Genomic DNA, 23,030 nt, shown 5'->3' on the forward strand with positions numbered 1-23,030 from the left:
CACACGACGAGCAGAGATAGATGCTGACCGAAAACATCACAGGAGACAGACAGCTGGGGCGGGCTGGGGGTGGAGGGGACCTGCAGGCAGTGCAGGTCCAGGAGCAGCCAAGGGGAATCCGTGCATGTACAAAACGTACAGAATAAGTAAGGACTACCAGAGGGCGTGAAGATGAAGGGCTAGAGAAAAAGGTGTTCCTGGGCTGCTCCAGAGCCAACCCCCCTTCTCTGCCATGAGGTCATACTTTGTTAAGTGATTGGGGAACAAAGACAGTTCCCCCGTATTAATGCTCCGGGATCCCAGTGGTGTGTCCTGCCACTCAGAAGGGCAGTGATCAATCAGAATAATTTAAGGCTACTGATATGCATTGTAGGTGGTCTCTCCCATTCTCATTTAGGGGCCAGAAACCTGTCCCCTATGCCCTCAACCCTCCTCCCCTAAAACCGTGAAAAAAAGGAGGGCACAAGCAGCAGCTCCCATATCCCCACCACCAATTTGGAATCTCGGACTTCTCTGTAAATAGGTGAGAATTCTATGGAACTGACACTGGGGGCGGGTCGCTCAGTTGGGTCTGGAGGGGCACCTGTCTCACCGCCTTAAGCTTTATAGATTTCCGTCTTTCATATGACGTGTGTAAAGACACCCTTTGGAGCTCTGTTTCCAATAGGCCAAGCAGAATGAAGTGGTATGGGTGCAGTTTCCATAGCTGAGGGCCAGAGCTGCAATTGTTCCCAGTGGAGAATATTTTTCAAGCCCCTTCATCGGTAAAAAGAAGGGGGCCCATGGAAGACACAGATATGAGATGCAGAGCATAAGCAAGCAGCTGTTACCATAGCAACAGACATATTAGACACTGCAGGTTCCTGAAAGCTGTCTGATAAGGTATTATTAAATGAAGCCTCCTCAAAACACTCTCCATTTACAACTGAACGGAAAGACATTGTATAGAAAGTAATCTATTTCCATTTATCAGGGTGGAATTTACTTTTAGAGAGACTGAAACCCAATTCAAGCCAGATCCTGGGACCTTGGACCCAGACAGCAAAAAGTATTTACCAGAATTTATAGCTTTAGATACCTTGGACATACCCCATGTCTGCCAGGAGTTGTCTGTCTGGTGGATTTTGCCGGGCTTTCCTAGTTTGCAGCCAAAGGCAGTGAACTCAGTCAAACAATCTGGCAAGGAAGAAGATTCATTCCTCTCACTGCCATTCATCCTAGCCACTCAAGGATAAAGCAGACATAACTTTCTCCTCTTGGAGGATGAATGACTGAACACTGACCATTCCTTAATGATATGGTTTAGGAAATGGAGCTCTGATTTGAGGGGCATTTCTCAGAGTCTCCTGCTCTAGTTGGCCAGGAACAAACAGATATATCGTCAGAAAGCCAATACTTTCCCTTGGCCAATTTTCTAATAAAATTGCTGTAAAATATCCTCCAGGGGCATGATTCTAACCACAGGTTCATTATACACACTTGTAAATTGTAAAACAATTGCAAATTTCTTATTAACACCAAACTTTTCAGAGGAAGGACAATGGCAACTATTTAATTTGTCAGGGTAGAGACCAAGATCAGCGGTCCAGTCCTCAAATAGGATGCTGGGTTCACCCCAAGGTATGGCCACAAACTCCCCTCTAACCCTGGTTGCTCATCTTTTCCTGCTGATTCTGCTAAAGGATCGAGATGGAATTGCTTCATTTAGCTCAATGCAAACCATCCTCATGACTTGAGAAACCAATTCAACACTGACAGCCATGCAGTAACTACATCTTCTCATGCAAAGATAGGGTACCAAATCATCCTTATATACGCCTCTAAATCAAGTGTAAAACCCTTATGATTACATTTCCCACAACTTTCAACTTTATTTCTGAATCCATTAACTTTCTCTTGTTGCTAGCAAATGAACTTCCTATAGTCAGCACATTTCCCACAATTTGCACGTTTTTCCAGAAATATTTAGAAAACATCTCCATTGTCTGCTATGGGCAAATGAGGTAGGTACACAGGGGTTCCTGTACAAGGTGCCAAGCACAGCCCCTTTAGGGAGCGTGTTTCTCCTACATAATTATGTTCTTAGGGAGTCTTCTCAAATAGGGTTTATTAACCTGTTTCCATGGATGGATTTTAGGGTATCCTTATGCTCTCTGGCATTGTACACACAATTTTGTACATGGAGAATATTTGAAAGAGTTCTTAATAGTAGTTGTCAAACTTTAGTGTGCACAGAATACCCAGTAAGGCTACTGAATCGTTTTCACCAGAGTCTCCAAAAAAAAAAAGGTTGAGAATCACTGCTTGAGTGGGTAACACCCAAAAATATCTTAGGGATTGGTACCCAAGCAGACACAGCAGTACCATCCTCCTCTCAAAGACTCTGCTGATTAATGAAGATTCATAATGACCACCAGACTTGCTACTTTGAATGTACCATACTGTTGCTGTTATAGAAGTAGGACAAACAATGGATATTTGAAATATAATTTATATAGTAGTCCCTAGGGATGTATAAATGAAACTTACTGTCTAATGTAAACCAATCATACAGATTACTACAGGCTCACATTTCCTAGACCAGACTGATATTAAACAGGAAAAATAATCACCAGAGCAGAAGAACGATGTATTGAAAATGCCACCCTCCCCACATCTCTTCCTGTTTCTTCAGGCTCCCATGGTTCCCGGCCATCTGTGGGAAGTATGATGAGGCCTGAGGAAAATCCCCCTTGTTATTTCCAAGGCTGGAGAGAATTCCAGGGAAACTTGTAACAGAAGCCCACCCATCCACAAAAGGAAGTTTCCACTTACAGAGAACCTTTCAACAATGTTCACCAGTCTGTCTATTTGAAAATACCCATGGGAAGTGAATTTATACTTGAAATGAAACTCATGCTAGGTCACCTTAGAGCTTGCCATTGGCTGCTAAGGTTCTCTTGATGCATCATCAAATGTATGTTCCTCACGACTAAACATCACTTACAATGTTATTAATTTTGCATAACCAAGTGGAATGGGAAATGCCTAGAGGTTATACGTCTGTGACCTGCATGGGAATCTTCACACGAAAAGGCAATCAAATTAACTTATTACTCCACTGTTGAAGGAAGTTAGAGGTGAGAATTTTTCTCTTTGGTGGTTTTTCCTCTAGTGATCAGGAAAGGGCTTTCCAGCAGCCCAAGCATACACAGAATGCAGGATATTGGTATCGCCTGTAGAAGTCTGAAAAGTTTTCACATTGCATTAGATTTAAATCCTTATACTAATCTTTTGGGCCATGTTTACAGTGGCCACTTAGAGCCATGCCCCGCAGGTGTCACAACATCATGTTCAAAATGCAAAGCCCTTGTTCATGACTCGCCACGTGCTACCCAACTGAGCATCTTCCTGCGTTGAGAATGAAAGCATCCACTTGAGAAACTCCCACGTCACAGGGCTACACTCTGCGAGTTGGAGAATGTGGGCTCACATCTCAACTTTGCCACTTGCAGGGGCATCAAGTCAGTTAACCTCTCTGAGCCTCAGTTTCCTCAGCCGTTAATGTAAACGTGTCAAACTTTTTAAATAAAACAGGGTGGCTGTGATGATGAAATGAGACATAATGAATTTAAGAGCAACCTAGAAGATGACCTGCTCGGTAAAGGTTTGGAGAATCTGAATAACAACTTCTTCATGTAAATGGTTAGCTACTATAGGCCTCTGCGTCCTGAGGGGAGAGAGGAATGATAAGGGATGTTGAGAAATGCATATGTATTCAGCCCTTCGGGCCGCAGTCAGGCCAAGTCTAAGGTGAACAAAGGTCACAGGACTATCTTTGACATTTCCAACTCTGCACTGGCTCTCGCATCCAGCAACACAGTGTCCTGCCCATGTTGCTGCATCACCTTGGACCGCTGGGGAAAGAAAAGCCCCAAGGTCCTGCTCCCAGCTGCCTTACCGTCATGATGAGCTTCTCCACGCAGTCGGGCGCCACGCTGTGGAGGTGGGTGAGGTGCAACTGGAGGTGGATCTTGTTGTTGAGCATGTCCTGGCACAGGGGGCAGCGGAGCATGGGCTGCACCGAGTGCTGCGTCATGGCGTGCACCCGCAGCCGGTTGACATCGGCGTTGCTGTACTTGCAGTAGGGACACTGGTACATCTGTGGGGAACACACAGCCACCCCTCCGGCTGAATCTTCAGTTCCCACCGCAACTGTGTCCGCCCCAAGCCCGCCCACCCGAGACTCCACTCCCCCCTTCCCCCAGTTATCTGGAACACTCCCCCACCAGCACAGCCGCTTCTGGCCTCACCTGCTCTGCTTTGGTCTCCTCTGATGTTTTTGGTCGCTTTGCAGAGAGAGGAGACTCTGAGCTACCTGGGAAGGAGATGCGTTTGGAGGTTGCAGGAGAATCTGTCAGCTCCTTCTCTGCTTGGCTTGATGATGCTGGAAGAAAAAGCAGAAGATGTAATACAGCAGCCAGACCAGGCCAGCTCCCAGAGGGTTTGCGTTGGGTGAAAATCAACATTCATTTATAGCACAGGATTTTCTTGAAATACCAAAATTAAAGTAGGATGAGCATCCGGACTGATTTATCAGGCATGCTAGAAAAGAAGCAAGTGTTTCTTTTTGTCCCCCATGAATTTCTGTCACTACACAACTTTAACAACTGAACACTAAGAAAAAAAGGTACAGAAATGGACTAAAAGGCTCTGAGTTGGATTAAGCTACATACAGTCTATTCTGACCTCCCCCAATCAAGGCACAATCTGCTGGCTTATGAGGGTGGGTGGGAAAGTCTCACCAACTGCTCTGCCAACCACGAGTCAACCCAAGTACCAGACACACTCTGCTTTCATGGATGTAATAAACGATGTGCTTCCAACTTTATTGTCACAGCTCTTGAAATCACAGCACAGCACAGCACAGCACAGGAGACATGATAAATGGGACGGACCCGAGAAAGGTTTACACGGATATCTGCATACAAATACGTGCAAAAAAATCAAGTCTGGGTTCAGCTACTTGCTTCTGGGGAAGAAGTAACTGAAGAGTGGAACTAGATAGGGCGTGACTCCAACTTCTAATTGAGCCAGTGCTCCAGACATAAGAGTTTATTCAGAGTGGGTGGTTCAGAGGGAAAGTGTCCTCTCTGCTTGCCAGAAACATGCCCTCTGCACCCCACTCCACCAAAACACCAAAACACCAATGAGGAAGGAGAGTCACATGAGACTGAAGCAGCAAACAGTGAGCATGGAAGTGTTGGCGGAAGGAGTTCTCTGAAGCATGGAAATGGATCTGGAAGATTTTGATTAGAAAACAGCTGGGCTAAAAGGGTTTAACAAGGAAAAATAAGCAGGGCTCCTCCAGTATAAACACAAATCTCCAAATGGTCCAGATGTGGTCATTCCAAAACCTGGTCAATATCTTAAGGCTGGCTCTCTCACTTGTTTTGGACGGGAACTCCATTTTTCAGAATTTTGCTACAAGTGGTAAGAAGAAAAATCCTGAAAATGGTAGTGAGACAATACATACCCACTACCCTCCCTACCTCACTGAAAAAGCATCTGACTCAGCACTGAGGTCACTGGTTTAGAAAGCCTCATTTTTACTCTTTGGTCAAACTGCTTTCTGTCTCATCCAGCCTAGTTATCTAGCATGTGTTTCCAGCTTTGAAATCTATTCTGACGTGGATACCCAAGATGCTGTCATTACAGATGTGTGCTTTAATAAACAGTTGTAAAAAATCAATTTTATTCATTAAAATCATAAGGCCACACAATAATTTTGGAAAAAGAAAAAAGCGAGATGCAGGAAATATTCCAGGAAGTTGATGCTCTTCCCAGAATGCACATCTTCTGATCTTTAACCCCAGTATCTTGGTAACCTGGTCTACATAAGTTTGTAGAACATCTATTATTTAAAAAGTACAAGGACAAGCATATTACACACGGACCCCTCCTCCTCCCAACACACATTCATAACAGTACTTTAATCTGTCTCGAATCGACTTCAAACCCATTTTCTTCTTAATGGGAGTTATTCATTTTCACTTGAGAGGTAATACATGACGGCTGGATATTTAATGTGATGGACTGGCTGCCGATTAACTAGGTGCTGTAACATTCTAGTCTGGTTCCCCCATGGCCCACTTCCCGTCTCCCAGCCCCCGGCAGACCTGATCCCGCGAAACCTCGCGTCGCAGGTTTTAGACCTCGGAGTGTGATGGGCCCCTGCCTGAACACTCCCACAATAGGAGTCTTTAATTAATGTTTCGGGGACGTAAGAGCTTCCTGCCCCCAGAAGGTTCCTTATTCTCCATCATTTTTCATTTCTGCTTACTGGTTGTCTTCTATATGTTAGCTCTTCTATAGCTTTTCACAGGCATTCTAAAGATGGGGCGGGTGGAGACATTAGATGATACTTCAGATGCTTATTTGTTAGAGCCATCCTCCACCTTCCCCATTTCCACCTCCAATCTGTAGGATTAGGTTAGGTTCGGGGCTTACAGTTAGGAAAGAGCCGCTCTCCGCTCCTCCTTCCCCTAGGGGCAAGCCAAGATACAGATTCTATTCTAAGCACCCATCCCCGTCTTTTTGTTAGTCTGCCTGACCTGAAACAACACTTGCTTTTACAGGACCATGACACTACCTTGTCAACGCCCTCAACCTGCCTGCTACACCCCCCCCACCTTCAGAATGATTTTCAGCCGTGCAGCTGCTCAGCAGTGTGGATGAACGAGCGCGGAGGCTGAGACCACCCGACTCATCCCGCTCCCTGCAAAGCAAACCCGGTGTAACCCAGTGCAGCATCAGCGTCCTCACAGGACCGGAGTCCACCCTCGTCCTTCAATGCTGAACGCGTGATCAATGGTGACGAGGTTGCAGAGGTGAGAATTCTCGTTTCAGAAGCCACTATTCTTTCCCCCTGCATGGAGAGGGGGACTTCTATTACCTTTTTTTTTTTTTTTCATACTCTCAAATTGCTCTGTAATTCTAAAGCTTCCTTTGTGAGCTCAAGCTAAGGAACTGTTCTAAAGTGTTTTGAAAAATAAAATCAGCACTTGCTCACTCATTCCTCTTTCTCTGGAGTAACACAGCAGCCTGCTATGATATGAAATACTGCATCCACTGGTGTAAAACCTTCCGGGGCTCATCTCCCTTCCATCTGGGGCAATCTGCATCTTTATTAGATCAGATCTGTCTAGAAGTGGACATTAGCCACCTGCAGCTCGCCAGGCTTCTTCTCTAAAGATAAGGCCATGCCTTTCCTATGTCGGAGTCTGTTAACACCCAGTTACAATCCCATTGTGCTTCCCTGGGTGATGTGAGGACTGCTCCAAAGAGTTTAGGTTAACGAGGCTGACAGGCCCCTCCTAGCTTGACCCCAGACATTAAAACGTCAATCCCCATCAAAACATGGTACCAGAGATTTTATAAAATTTCTGTAGATGGGTAAACAGTCGCACAAGTTCTCCATCAGCAGGCTGGAAGAGGGTTTACTACCGACAACGACGGTCTAAGGTTTTCTCAAGCTTCTTCTCTCTGAACAACTTCAAAAGGGCCAGAGTCCCAAAATCAATTTCTACTTTAGTTCTGTCACTAGCATACATTGTAGGCATAAGTAAATGAGGTTGTACGAATACCAAGAGGGAAAGTACTGTGGTTTTCTTTTTTGAAGACTTTTCGAAACTCTAACTTAAATTCCAAGAGTGATGTCACAGTCTAGAAAACATTATTACCTTTTAAAATTAATTACTGATCACTTTAAAGCCATTATGACGTCGCAGTAGTGAAACACAAATAGATGCGCTCCAGGGACAAGCCATAGTTTAAAAAGTGCCTGGAACCACTGGATTATACTGGTAACAACTTCAAGGGTAACTACCTGTAGTGGCTTTTACAGCAATGACAAAACGAACTGGAAACAATCTAGATATTTTACAACAGGGCACGGTTAAGTAAACAATGGTACAGCCACTCTATTGAGTATTAGATGACATTACATATGATAGCAATGTGGAAAAATCCTTGAGAATGTTAATCAGAAAAAAAATAAGAATGTATGCATTATAACGTGATACAGCTTCGTAAAAAATAGGTATTAGAAAAAAAGACTGGAAGAAAATGACTGCTATATTTAGGTGATGGCATCACGGACCATCTCCCCATTTTCTAAGTTTGTCATGTAGTTATATTACTTTTAATATTATAATTAAAGAGTTTAGCATTTAAATTCAACTGTCCATGAAAAGGTTGATATTTGGATCCATACTGTTCAAAACATCAGGTGGTTTTTTTACTTTGCTGGTTAAAGCAATCTTTCCTCATTTTGGCAGCTATGTCATATGAAAATATGTGTTAAATCGCAATGAATCTTCCACAGGCAACATGCTGGGCTCCTGGCACTTCAAAGGGTTTAAAAACGTGGCAAGGAATCATGCGAGTGCCATCGATTACACACCCTGTAAAGCGAGGCAGGAGGGATACTGGGACAATATCGGGGAATGCAGGGTCAAACCCCAAGCACAGCCTGACAGGATGTTAGCTGCGGACTCCTCGCCACGCAAACTTTCTAAGGAGTGGACAAACACTTGCTCAACTTGTTAGAAGTTAAGGTTGCCCCACTGAACTCGCTGGTGAGGCAGGAAAAGGACTGGCATGTCCTGGTTATGGAGTACAGAAAATTCCAAGTCAACTTTCTGGGCCAAAAGCCACCATTCCACCTTAAACTGTGATGGGCTGGTCACTATATCTGACGAAGGCAAGTACTGAGAGGCAGACCTGATTCATGACTCTCCATTTCATTCTCTTAGGTTCCTCTACATTCCAAGCAAAAGAATTCCATTTCAAAGGGAAAGACACAGTCGTCAGTGCATGGCTTCCTCAGGAAAAACAAAAATCATTTCTGTGACGTCAACTTCCAGATATCCTTTGTTTTTAACATATTTGCTTTGGGGTATTTAACCTCTAAAAATAATTGCTTAAAAATTTACCCCTCTTGTCATATTAATTAGAGGGAGTAGGGAAGAGAAGAGAGCCAATATGAATTCATGCAAGTTTTGTTTACAGTTTTCAAGAAGTGGTTTTATTATGTTCTAAGCATATAGAACAATTAAAACAAGCCTAGTAAGGTTTCAGGTAAGAGGTGACTAACTGTAAAGAATAGGTTAAGGGGGCTTCCCTGGTGGCGCAGTGGTTAAGAATCCGCCTGCCAGTGCAGGGGACACAGGTTCAATCCCTGGTGCAGGAAGATCCCACATGCCACAGATCAACTAAGCCCATGTGCCACAACTACTGAGCCTGCGCTCTACAGCCTGCGAGCCACAACTACTGAGCCCGCATGCTGCAACTACTGAAGCCCGTGCGCCTAGAGCCCGTGCTCCGCAACAAGAGAAGCCACCGCAATGAGAAGCCCGCGCACCACAATGAAGAGTAGCCCCCGCTCGCCGCAATTAGAGAAAGCCCGTGTGCAGCAACAGAGACCCAACACAGCCAAATAGAAATAAATAAAAAGTAAATTAAAAAAGAGAAGAATAGGTAAGAAGAGTATAATTTAGGGGGCTTATCAAGTGGTCAAGTATGGTAGAAACACAGTCTCTTTAACTTCACCTGATAAAACCACTTTTCCTAGAACAAATTCTCACCCAATCCTAATCCTCACTAATAAACTAAAATCTGAGTCACTGAAATTTTGCTGACAGAAAACTTGAGAGCTGTACTTGCAATACCATGTACTGCCAGCAGACTTAATGCCAACACGTGCCTCATTTCTCACCTAGTGATGCGGTCGTACAACTCTGAAGCAAGGGAAGGCGGGGAGTTGCTGCCTCCTGAAAAAGAAACCTGAAGAAAAATTGGAAACGAAGTAGAAATGGAACCTTAAGGTACACAGTTTTTGGCTTTCCCTAATCATTTGCCAAGGCATCAACTTGCCCTCCATGGCAATCAAAAGTACTGCAAGTTTCAGTTCCATGAGCAAAACTGACCTTCTCATCACTCAGCACACCACTGGTGCTGTTGGCATGGTGGACATTCTCTGCCACAGGCCCGCCTTTGGCCAGAGTCCTCCCGTGGGGAGATCCTGGGCATGCGCTGAGCTGCCCACGTTACTGAGAAGTTTCTTCTGCGTTTCTTCTCTTCATGGCATAGTGGCTCTCGGAAGTGGTGTTCACCAAGATGCTGACCCCCTTCCTTCTGGGGACCCCACGGTGAGCCCACTGAAGCCCTGGGATGCTGCCTGACATGTCATCCTTGTGGAGAGGCCAAAGGCAGCCTCCAGCCCCACTTCTCAACCATCAGACTCTGAGCTGAAGTACCACTGACAGCCCCTCCATCTAAACTTCCATCTCCCAAACCAGCAACATAATGGAGGAGCCAATTAAATGATTATTAATTCATGCTACTTTCCGTAAGCCAGAGGTTCTCATCGCCTTGTGTTCCGTAAACCAGCTTGCCACCTGCCCCAGAAATTTACAGCAATCTTTTATCTCCATTGACTAAGGAGAAAAAAAAAACATTCACACAGCTCCATACTCAGTGCTTGAGTTGGGACAACGACCCCAGCACGATAGTCACAGAAGCTTCACCAGATCGGAAAATGGTCATTCAGCTCATAATGAAAATGAAATGAAAGGGGCAGTGAGCCCTCTCCATAGCCCCTTCCCCTCAGCTTCTCAGAGGCCCCACACTCCCCTCTAGAAAGCAGAAATGCACAGTTTCCAGAGGGTCAGTCTGTGCTCTGGACTTGTGATCCTCATACTGTCACTGAATGTGGAGCTGCTCTTGGCATCTGCTTGCAATTCCCTCCCCAGAGGAGAGGCTAGGATTTCGTACTCACATCTCCTGCAGAGCTACTGCACTTGAGAAGTGACCAGAGAGCTAGCTAAATTCTCTCCCTCCCTAACACAGAGAGCAACAGTTCCTTTAAAGGGTCTGCTCGGCTGCCAACTTGGTCGCTAAACATGCACGGCTCTGCCTCCCACCAAGCACTTAAAGATGATTCAAAGAGGAATCGAGGAGTCTGTGCACGGCGAAGGCGCACCCATCGGGGTCTCTACACCCTTCCATGCCCAGAGTCCAGCCCCGTGAGGGTAAGAACCTTCTATTTAAAACACAGTCCTGGTTTCAGTTAAGTGCAGGCTAGACTGCTCCTGCATGTCTCTTGAAAGCATTTTAGAGAAGTACTCAAAAAGGAGAAGAACATGCCTAGGTAGGGAGAGCGAGACACACAGGCTTCATCCACTTACCAGACATGTCTTCCTGTTTCCATGAAGGATTTCAAAGAAAACTTGAGTTATACTACAGATGGGTATTACTGCTACTCGGGGAATGGCTCATTATTTTTCTCCTCCAACTCAAAGATGAACCAGATAGGTCAGCACTTTGAAAAACCAGAAGCTCTTCGGTGTTGTTTCTGTTGTTGTTATTAGTTTGCTTTTTATTTGGAAATATAGATTCACAGGAAGTTGCAAGAATAGTACAGAGAGGTCCGTTTCCCCTTCACCCAGGTGTTTCTTTTTAACCAGGGTTTAGATAAAGAGTGCTGGGTTTCTCAGATGGAGAGATATACCATGTTCTTGGATTGGAAGGATCAACACTGTGAAAATGACTATACTACCCAAAGCAATCTACAGATTCAATGCAATCCCTATCAAACTACCAATGGCATTTTTCGCAGAACTAGAACAAAAAATTTCACAATTTGTATGGAAACACAAAAGACCCCGAATAGCCAAAGCTATCTTGAGAAAGAAAAACGGAGCTGGAGGAATCAGACTCCTGGACTTCAGACCATACTACAAAGCTACAGTCATCAAGACAGTATGGTACTGGCACAAAAACAGAAATATAGATCAATGGAACAGGATAGAAAGCCCAGAGATAAACCCATGCACATATAGTCACCTTATTTTTGATAAAGGAGGCAAGAATAAACAATGGAGAAAAGACAGCCTCTTCAATAAGTGATGCTGGGAAAACTGGACAGCTACATGTAAAAGAATGAAATTAGAACACTCCCTAACACCATACACAAAAAAACCCTCAAAATGGATTAAAGACCTAAATGTAAGGCCAAGACACTACAAAACTCTTAGAGGAAAACATAGGCAGAACACTCTATGACATAAATCACAGCAAGATCTTTTTTGACCCACCTCCTAGAGAAATGGAAATGAAAACAAAAATAAACAAATGGAACCTAATGAAACTTAAAAGCTTTTGCACAGCAAAGGAAAACATAAACAAGACAAAAAGACAACCCTCAGAATGGGAGAAAATATTTGCAAACGAAGCAACAGACAAAGGATTAATCTCCAAAATATACAAGCAGCTCATGCAGCTCAATATCAAAAAAACAAACAGCCCAATCCAAAAATGGGCAGAAGACCTAAATAGACATTTCTCCAAAGAAGATATACAGACTGCCAACAAACACATGAAAGCATGCTCAACATCACTAATTATTAGAGAAATGCAAATCAAAACTACAATGAGGTATCACCTCACACCAGTCAGAATGGCCATCATCAAAAAATCTACAAACAATAAATGCTGGAGAGGGTGTGGAGGAAAGGGAACCCTCTTGCACTGTTGGTGGGAATGTAAATTGATACAGCCACTATGGAGAACAGTATGGAGGCTCCTTAAAAAACTAAAAATAGAACTACCATACGACCCAGCAATCCCACTACTGGGCATATACCTTGAGAAAACCATAATTCAAAACGAGTCATGCACCACAATGTTCACTGCAGCTCTATTTACAATAGCCAGGACATAGAAGCAACCTAAGCGTCCATCGACAGATGAATGGATAAAGAAGATGTGGCACATACATACAATGGAATATTACTCACCCATGAAAAGAAACGAAACTGAGTTATCTGTAGTGAGGTGCATGGACCCAGACTCTGTCATACAGAGTGAAGGAAGTCACAAAGAGAAAAACAAATACCATATGCTAACACATATATATGGAATCTAACAACAAAAAAAAATGGTTATGAAGAACCTAGGGGCAGGACAGGAATAGAGATGCAGATGTAGAGAATGGACTTGAGGACACGGGGAGGGGGAAGGGTAAGCTGGGACCGAAGTGAAAGAGCGGCATGGACATATATACACTACCAAATGTAAAGTAGATAGCTAGTGGGAAGAAGCCACATAGCACAGGGAGATCAGTTTGGTGCTTTGTGACCATCTAGAGGGGTGGGATAGGGAGGATGGGAGGGAGATGCAAGAGGGAGGATATATGTATATGTATAGCTGATTCACTTTGTTATAAAGCAGAAACTAACACACCATTGTAAAGCAATTATACTCCAATAAAGATGTTTAAAAAAAAAAAAAAAAAAAAGAATCCACCTTCCAATGCAGGAGATGCACATTCGATCCCTGGTCAGGGAACTAAGACCCCACATGCCACAGGGCAACTAAGCCCATGCGCTGCAACTAGAGAGAAGCCATCGCACCACAACTAGAGAGGAGCCTGCACGCCACAACAAAAGATCCCGCGTGCCGCAACTAAGACCCGATGCAGCCAAAAATAAATAAAATAAAATAAAATAAAATAAAATAAAATAAAATAAAACAGGGAGTTTCATACAAAGCAGAAGGACAAGGACCTCCAGATAAGTGGAAAAATCTGGCAACAGGATCTCCATTCCTATGCAGTAGCCATGGGCTGGAGCAGATGCCCCATGCCCTCTGGCTTGCCCCACCCTCCCCTGATACCGGGCATTCCTTCATTCCCTCTGCTAGCCTCTATGTGTGACACTTAATTTGGGAGATGGGACTTGAGGAGGAGACAGGAGCGAAAAGAAGAATCTTAGAAAGGGCAGACGGACTGAAAAGGAGGCTGAGGAAAAGGGAGTAGCAAGAAGGAGAGGGATCCACAGGGGGCCCCAGAGGCTGGAAGCTGATCCCAGGAAGGCTGCCCCAGGAGGAGGCAGGGGCTGTCATCCCAAGAAGCATCAGTAGCTGAACCTGGGAAAGGGAATCCTTGTTTCATTGCCTGAGTTCATTGTCTGCCCCCTGACACAGAGCCCCTAAATCCCTTGAAATTTCCTGGGTGACAGGAGTATCTTTTGTTCCAATGAGGTGACTCTGAGTGGGCTCCAGATAGCCTCAGGATGGGGTTGGTCACCAGAAAAACCAAGCCATGATTAGAAGCTTGGGATCTTCAATCTCACCTCCCATCCTTCAGGAAGGGGAGGGGCTTGGAGACTGAGTTAATGATCCATCATCCCTACTTGATGAAGCCTCCATAAAAATCCCAAAAGTTTTAAAAATTCCAGGCTGGCACACCCGAACTCCGTGGGGACAGAAACGCCTGCACTCAGGATCCTTCCAGACCTTGCCCTATGTATCTCTTCATCTGACTGTTCATCTGTATCTTTTGTCATACCCTTCATTAAATCATAAGCTGGTAAAAAAAAACAAAACAAAAAAAGATTTCTGGGTTTCTGATCACACTTCATCATGACCACATGTCTCCTCCTCTCCTACTCCTGCGATCCGGGATTCCATCGGCCAAGACCAGGACTCGTGCCTCTTCTACACACTTCTGTCTTTTAGGAAAGCTCAGTTCCTTCCTCACGCGGCGGGGGCTCATGGCCTTGCCATCCGGTTAAAGGAGACATAAGTCTCAAACTTCACGCATGTCACAGAGGTCAGAGCCCCAACATTCTCAAACTCAACTGTGAGTCAAAAATCCCCTGGAAGGCTTGCTAACACACAGAAGGCAGGCCCCACCCTCCTAGGATAGGTCTGATTCAGAGAATCTGCATTTCCAGTGAGTTCCCAGGTGATGCTGGTGGTCTGACCACACTTTGAGAACCGCTGTCAGAGCCAAAGCTTTCTGTAATTGGTAGGAACCATACCACCTTGTGACTGGACTAGAATTAAATAAGGGGGCCTGCAGGCGTGGGCGGATCTGGCCGTCCACTTTCAAATGACTCTTGCTGAAAATGCTATTCTCATCATCTACACTCGGGGACAAAAGCCAGGCCTGGTCTCAAAGCCCGATGTTTTCCCCCTCAGGCCAAAGGTGAAAGATTAAATATGGCTGTCCCTCAGGGAACCTGCCTGCTCTAAACCAACACAGACACATTTTCAAAGACAGAAATTCAGAAGGAATAACCTCTACGTGTTCTGTTAGCAGTGTAATCCAGAATAATGACAGACTGCCTTGCTTATGAAAGTCTCGGTCTTTCCACGTGTCCTGGAGAACCTCTGTGAAAAGGACAAACGCCTCTGGGCTCTTTCCACTTTGCAGGAAGAGGAAGCCTCTTTTTGGTGCTGGCTTCCCAGGTCTTGGCACCTGCAGGCCACACCAGCCCGAGGCCCCCTTTGCTTCGGCCCTGGGAAGGATGCAGAGACCCACACCGGCCCCTGTGTCCACGAGTCAGCACTCTGGGAATGGGGGGTGAGGCTATGCCTCCCCAGCGAGCGGCCAAGGTGCGATGGCGGGCCCGTGCTGCGTGCTGGCTGCTGCTGCTTGTCTGCATCTTCGGGGAAAAAGTAGTGCTGAGTCCCACATCAGAGGCATCAATCTGTTGTACTAATTCCTTGTTGAAATATGCATAAGGCTGCTTAACTACACTGATTTGCGCTCCCAAAAGGCCATCCCGCAATTCAGTTTCAAGATACCTTACTCCCTCTGTGTCAGGTTTATGAATGAACCACCAGTCAAAACAGAGCCACCAGCCACCACTTCGTTTAGACCAACATCAGCTGTCGGAGTATTCATAACTTCTAAACGTTGGGCTGCCACCCTGAGCCCGGCTTGTGCCAGAAGCCAGGGACCAAAGGGGCCAAGACCCAATTCTTCACTTTGAGGTATCAAATCAGCCTGCCTGCCTGTGGCCTCTTATCAGCTTCCCCAGAGTGTCCTGTCTTCCCCTGCAGAGCCCCTGAGCTGTGCACAGATGCCATCTGCAGCTGTGGTCACAGTGCCCGGTGAGGATGGGGCACGGTCGGCGGGTACCTCGGGGTCTGCATTATCACTCTGCCCTCTGGCTTCATTACAGGATTGTGACAACCAAGGACTTGGAAAAAACTAGAACAGGGAGAACCTAAGAGACACTTGAACTAACAGAAAAAGTCCAGAGGTGCGAGATGTAGGTCAAAACAAGAGGTGATGTGGGTCATGCTGGGACCAGGTCGCAGTTAATTAACAGAAGCTCATCCATCAAATCAAATATTAATTAGGTTAGTCAGAGCCTCTGAGCCCCAACACAGCACAGACTCCCAGAGACTAGACTAGAAGGATACTCTTCCAGTTTTTTCTCCATTCCAAACCTATCTTCATAAGATACTTAACTAAATTTTAAGAGTGAAATGGAACTTGTGACAATAAAAACATACAATCTGGGTCCAGCATGGTGACAGACACAAAGAGCCCTGCCCTTAACTTCTCCGCACCCTTACCAATCAACTTTTCCCCAGGACCCGCCGAGGATTTCTCTTCGCTCGTTCAGGTTCAGCAAGAGCGTGAGAATCTGTAATGGGGGAGAAAAACGTCACTCAGGTCCCCAGAAGGGCTGGAAAATGGGAATGACTCTCCACTTTCCCCTGTAGGTTTCAAGTACCAAGCAGACTGGAAACGTCTCCTCTTGGAGTTCGGGAAGCACAGAGGGGGAGCCCCGCACCGAGTAATGTTTCCGTCAGCGTTTCTCTCACCACCACGCTCCGTTTGCTCACAGCCTCCAAAGGCCCAGGACTGCCGACGTGAGTGAAGGGGCGGGGGAGGCAGTTCGGGGGCACCACTCCTCCGTAACTCTTGTCTTTCCCTGGCCAAGTTCTCTTTACACAGAGGCATCGCACCCCCTCCCCCGCGAAGGAACACAGCACATGGCTTGCAGGGCTGCCACAACCTGGCTCAAGTCCCGGCTGTGTGACCTTGAGCGTTTCAGTTGACTACACTGGACTTTCAGCTTCCATGTCTGTCAGCGGGAGGACCGCGTCTACTCACAGGGCTTCTGGGAGGCTGGCAAGAGAGATTACGCACATGAAGCCCACCAGAGTCAAGCACACAGTGAGAGCTCAAACATTTGTTGGCTATGGTTTAATATTTAGAAGTATCTCTGGGAAATCATACAGGTGCATGTGCGGCCACATAACCACAGAGTGAGGGGAGAGGCCTGGTTTCAAGGACACGCAAAGACACCCTTCGCCTTTTCTGTAAGTCAACGTGGAAGAATTCTACTCACCCCATGGGTTTAATATCTAAAAAGCAGAAAGTTGAATAACTTGCACTTTAAAGTGTTTATGGTTATGCTATTTTACCGACTGATTGCTAATAAAACATCCAAACAGTATTAAGCACTTGCTAGATGCTAGCGATTACAAAAATGCATGAATGTGGGGTTGGGGAGAGATGCATCGGCAGAGCACAGAAGATTTTTAGGGCAATAAAAATACTCTGTATGATATTATAATGATGGTTCTATGTCATTATACATTTGTCCAAATCCACAGAATGTACATCAAGAGTGAATCGTAAGGTAAACTTTGGACTTTGGATGGTTAGGATGGACCAATGTAGGTTCATCATTGGTTTAAAAAAAAAAAAAAAAGTACCATCCTGGTAAATGATGTTGATAATGGGGGAGGCTATGCATGTCGGGGGGTGGGGAGCAGGGCAGAGGGTGTACGGGAAATCCCTGTACCTCCCTCTCAAGTTCATTGTAAACCTAAAACAGCTCTAAAAAAACCAGTCTTTTAAAAAAACAAAAAACAAAAATGAATGAATGCCACATGGCCCTGACCATAAAGAGGTGACAATTCTGTTTGACAACTAGAGAAACAGGATTTTCAAGTCTTCTCCAATCTTCGTATAGTAAAAGAAAGCTACTACGTTATGTGTTCTTCAGCTTTATAATCGGGGGAGTATATCCCTGAGCCAGAAGGCAAATTGCAGTTTGATCACAAATCTGACACCTAGGAGTTCCCCATCGATGAGTTTTAGTTCTCTAGAACTAAATAAAGATAATGTTGGACCCAGGAAGAATGTGAGAGCCTAAGAAAAGTGCTCTGATAGCCCATGAGAAAGGCACCATGGTATTTTTTTTTAGAATCATGATCATGATTCTAATAACAGAGGTGCTTTCCCCAACAGCACAAAAGCTAAAACTGAAACAAAGCAAGAAGATTAACATGGCCGTGTAGCAAGAATAATATGCAAATCTATAAGTTATTTTCTACGATGAAAAATAATTTGCTCCTTAATCTACATTTTCACTGCTGTCTATCTATACCTTGACGATAATTCTCACTACACTGTTACCATAGTTATATGATTGCATATAACGTCCTTTCTAGAAAGTGAGTTCCAATTACTTTTTTTGTATTTCCCGTATCTGCATTAGGTATCTGCACAAAAAATATTTGCTCAACTGATGTGATGCCTATCTCTCTTGTGACTTAAATATAAATTCTCAAAGCCAAGACGGTTGAATTACTGGAATTCGGGCAAGTCCAGATACACGCCATACCCTGTATCTATTTTTGCTTCTCAACATAAAAATAGTTCAGATGGTTTGTTTTCAATTGTGAGACAGAATTCTGCCTGCAGTGACTTAAGCAGCCAAGTTATACTGAAAGTGGCCTGGAAAAAAAAAGAGCGTGGGGAGTGGAGGTGGGGGAAGGGAACAAGTGGACTCTGGAAAAGCCGACTTAGCCACACACTTCCCATCTGTGTGTGAAAACGTAAAACCAAAAATGGATTCCGTTGGCAAGAACGGGAACCACAAAGGGGACATGCAGGCCAGGCTCCCAGCATTCCCTCACACGTACCCTACTGCAAAGACAAATCTACTTTTGGGTGAGGTGAAGAGATGGAACCAAGTCCGAAAGGACACAGAATTAGGCCAAAATGATTTTCGTAGAGGCAGTGAATGGCCTAGCTTCCAGCAAACGACGGGGCTGGGACATGGGGAGCCACTCAAAGACACCCTCGTGAGTCTCCAAAGAGTCTCCAAAGATTGATGTCCTCATCACCGGGCTCTGACAACTCAGTGAGATGGGCCCCAGTAACAGTGGACCAGGTGAGAGCTTCAGTGTTCTGATGCCCCACCAAGAAAGACCGTGTGGTACTATCTAACCTTCACGGAAGAAGGCTTGGGGGCCCATGGGAACTCTATCCAGGCTCCTGATCCACGCTCTCTCCACCAGCCAGAGACCAGGAACATCCTTGCAAACTATGAGCATTCTGACCTTAGAAATTAATGTTTTCCAAGATTCTACACTACTGTACAACTGTCCCTCCTCCAATCATATTTTTAATAAGTTCCAGAACTGCAAGAACCCATTTAGTCCAAACCTGCCACTTTACAGATTGTGAAACTGAGGTCCAGAGACCAAGTTCACATGGCTTATCTCACTGGCAGGACTGGGCCCTGAGCCCTGGGCTTCTGCCTTCTCATAGTGCAGAGTGCTTCCTCTCAGCACATGCCTTGTCTTGTCTTTATGGACTCAGTCTTTTCAAAAAAGTATTGTTTCAGCCCCTTTCCTTTCTCTGCCACAGATTACATTTCAGGCACTTAGTTCCCCATACAATGGCATCCCTATTTATACAAAGCTGTAAACAACAGGGAGAAGAGGGGGAGGGCTGGTAATAGATTTCCACCAGGATGTTCCTGACCTGCTTTTTTTCAACCTCAGTAATTAGAAAGGCAGTGGGTCTGCAGGAATTATTCATACGCAGCAAGAGCCATACACTATACATTTATGTTAAACATGTCAAATCCGATTGAAATCATGCCTGCCAGCACCATATTCCATAAACACACTTTTCCCTAACAGTCGCCCAGACCTTGCCAGCCCATTAAGGCCTCCTTTAATAGCAGTCTTCCAGAGACTCAAATCAGGGGTGCTCCGCTGCACTAATTGCTGTGTGTTAGGTGAGCATCATGGATTTAAAGAAATTAATAAAATAAAATCCCTTCAAGCTATTCCCCTTGAAAAGCAGTGCTCAAACTACAATTCTAAACCAAAATTTTACAAAAATACAAACATGGACATCAGTTCGGGATTTCTGAAGCATTATCATGTTGTCATTTTAAGTTGGAGTGTTGCCCCATCTTTGTTTGTTTGTTTTTTAAAGTGCCAATATCCCCCAGGTCATCTTGTCTCAAATTAGCTTAACTAGACCCAGCCTAGTGCTCCGTGGCTAGAAACCATGGCGGCTACAGGATTTAAATAACCATCTTGCTATGATTATTTGCCAAGGGTTCAATTTTTTCCCCTAATTATTGGTGATAAAGCATTACATTAATTGTATATCACTTAATTTATAGCAATTAATGATTGATTGGATAATCACTGCATTAATTATTGTTCAGTTGCTGACACTGGGGGCTCTTCAATCTACAACACACACTTTCAAATCCACACTGCTAAAAGAGAACAAGCGATCGCTTTCACGTTTTAAAAGAGAAAACCACAAAGTTGGATGGTGGAAACGGCTGTGCATTAGGGAAGAGGCTTTGAATCAAAGACCCTTTCCGCACCCTCTGGTGGCCCACAGGAGCACTTTACACTTGCCTTGAGCAGACGTGACCCGAGGTGTCTACTAGGTACTTGTCCATGTGCCACCACGTCCCATCATGGAACCCAGGCTGCGGCTGGTGGGTGTCACTTGTCTGTGTTCCTAGGTTCCCAGAGGCCAAGGTCATGGGCTAAGTGGTGGGCTTCCTGACTCCAAATATAGAGAGTTCTTTCCACTTCACCAACCTGCTTTCAGACTGAGCACGACGCTGCCTTACTATGAGTCACGTTCATGGCTGACAGCCCCACTCATTTCGAACATAAAGGTGGCAGTCGTGTTACTGTTTCCCACTGCACAACTTTAGGAGAGTGCTGTTCTCTACACTCAGAATGGGGGTGAAAACGGGATCAAATGATTAGACTGAAAAAGTCCATTCTTGGAGAGATGTATAACGAACTCCTAAGAGCTTGGACTCTGTCCTAAGAGCACGTGGAAGAGCCAGTATGCAAAGCCGAACCTGCTCATATGCCTTTCGGCAACTTGCTCGAGCTCTCCCGGGCTCCATTCACTGATCTGCAAAATGGTGGGAGGGGGGACAAGGGGGTGGTTCCTTCCAGTATCTATTTCACAGCATTGGGGGTAAGAATCAAATGAAATAATCATATACAAAGCAGTGCTGCCCAACTCTTCTTCATATGGCAGCACACACAGAAAACCATAGCTAATTAGTATCAACAGATGAAGTTGCACTTGCCCCTGGCCTGAGCAGCCCCCGGCCTCCGCAGGCCAACCCAAGGGCTATGGAGATCGGTATCTGTGACCATTCATGGCACGTCGGCTGGGCAGGACAGGTGTAATCTGGCACGCAGTTACAGCTTAATGTAGCCTGAATAATAACTGGAAAGTACAATGAGAACTGCAGACACACTCTTTCAAAGTTGGTTTTGCTCCTTCTGAGTATCTCTACCTGCACTGGCCAATGTGGTAGCTGCTAGCCACAGGCTACTGAAATTTAAATTCATTGAAACTTAAATTAAGTAAAATTAATTTTAAATTAAGTAAACTTTAAAATTGAGCTCCTCAGGGATGCTAGCTACATGGCAAGTATACATGGCAACTGAATAGCCCTATGTGGCTCGTGGCTGCTGTACTGTACAGTGTAGATGCAGAACATTTTTATCGACACAGCACTGACCTATAGTAATACCGTTTGATGACTGTGGGTGTTCCTGAAATACCCAGTAGAGTTGTACGCTCCCTGAAGGCAAGGCCTGTAATCTCAAGGAACTTGTGATCAGTGGAACTCTGCCCACTGCCCCGCATGTGGCAGGGACCCAACCGCTGACCGTGGGATTGATGCTCTCATGCATCAAATCACTATCCTGCTTGTCTTGCTGCCACTCAAGGTAAAAGACCTGACTTCTAAATAAAAGAAGCCCAAAGAGGGTCCATTACAACAGACATAACAAAGGAAATCAGGATAACTAGGGCACCTACCAGGCACCGGTGGGAGACCACGGACACCTAAGGGGATAGGAGGAATCCCCAGTGACCAGCTTGCGGGATCTTGGTTCCCAGGCTGGAGGTCGGGCCCGAGCTCCTGTGGTGGGAGCTCAGAGTCTAAACTGCTGGAATAACAGAGAACCTCAGACCCCAGGGAATATTAATCGGAGTGAGGGCTCCCAGAGGTCCTCATCTCAGCACCAAGACCCAGCTCTACCTAACTGCCTACAAACTCCAGTGCTGGACGCCTGAGGCCAAACAACCACTAAACAGGAATACAGCCCCACCCATCAAAAAATAAATAAATAAAACGACAAAAAAATATGTTACAGACAAAGGAGCAAGATAAAAACCTACAAGACCAAATAAATGAAGATGAAATAGATGAACTACCTGAAAAAGAATTCAGAGTAATGATAGTAAAGATGATCCAAAATCTTGGACAAAATGGAGAAAATACAAGAAATATTTAACAAGGATCTAGAAGAACTAAAGAGCAAACAAACAGTGATGAACAACACAATAACTAAAATTAAAAATACTCTAGAAGGAATCAATAGCAGAATAACTGAGGCAGAAGAAGGGATAAGTGAGCTGGAAGATAAAGTGGTAGAAATAACTGCCAGGGAGCAGAATAAAGAAAAAAGACTGAAAAGAATTGAGGACAGTCTCAGAGCCCTCTGGGACAACATTAAATTCACCAACATTCGAATTACAGGTGTTCCAGAAAAAGAAGAGAAAAAGAAACGGCCTGAGAAAATATTTGAAGAGATTATAGCTGAAAACTTCCCTAACATGGGAAAGGAAATATTCAAGTCTAGAGAGTCCCATACAGGATAAACCCAAAGAGAAACATGTCAAGACACATATTAATCAAACTATCAAAAATTAAATACTAAGAAAAAATATTAAAAGCAGCAAGGGAAAAGCAACAAGTAACATACAAGGGAATCCCCATAAAGTTAACAGCTGATCTTTCATCAGAAATTCAGCAAACCAGAAGGTAGTGACAGGACATATTTAAAGTGATGAAAGGGAGAAACCTACAACCAAG

General features: G+C 44.8%; 1 protein-coding gene across 3 annotated transcripts in view; it reads right to left on the bottom strand.

The window, feature by feature from the left end:
- Positions 1–23,030, bottom strand: part of ZFHX3 (zinc finger homeobox 3) — a 423,800-nt gene that overhangs the window by 25,938 nt on the left and 374,832 nt on the right. For all 3 annotated transcript variants that reach the window (XM_082369757.1, XM_082369756.1, XM_082369755.1), the window contains 2 exons: positions 4,293–4,426; positions 3,941–4,141 (listed from right to left, as the gene is read on the bottom strand). In XM_082369757.1, the coding sequence (XP_082225883.1) occupies positions 3,941–4,141; positions 4,293–4,426 (335 nt within the window). The remainder of the gene's footprint in view (positions 1–3,940; positions 4,142–4,292; positions 4,427–23,030) is intronic.

Source organism: Balaenoptera borealis, assembly GCF_965194805.1.
Source record: "Balaenoptera borealis genome assembly, chromosome: 19".
Classification (NCBI taxonomy): Eukaryota; Metazoa; Chordata; class Mammalia; order Artiodactyla; family Balaenopteridae; genus Balaenoptera; species Balaenoptera borealis.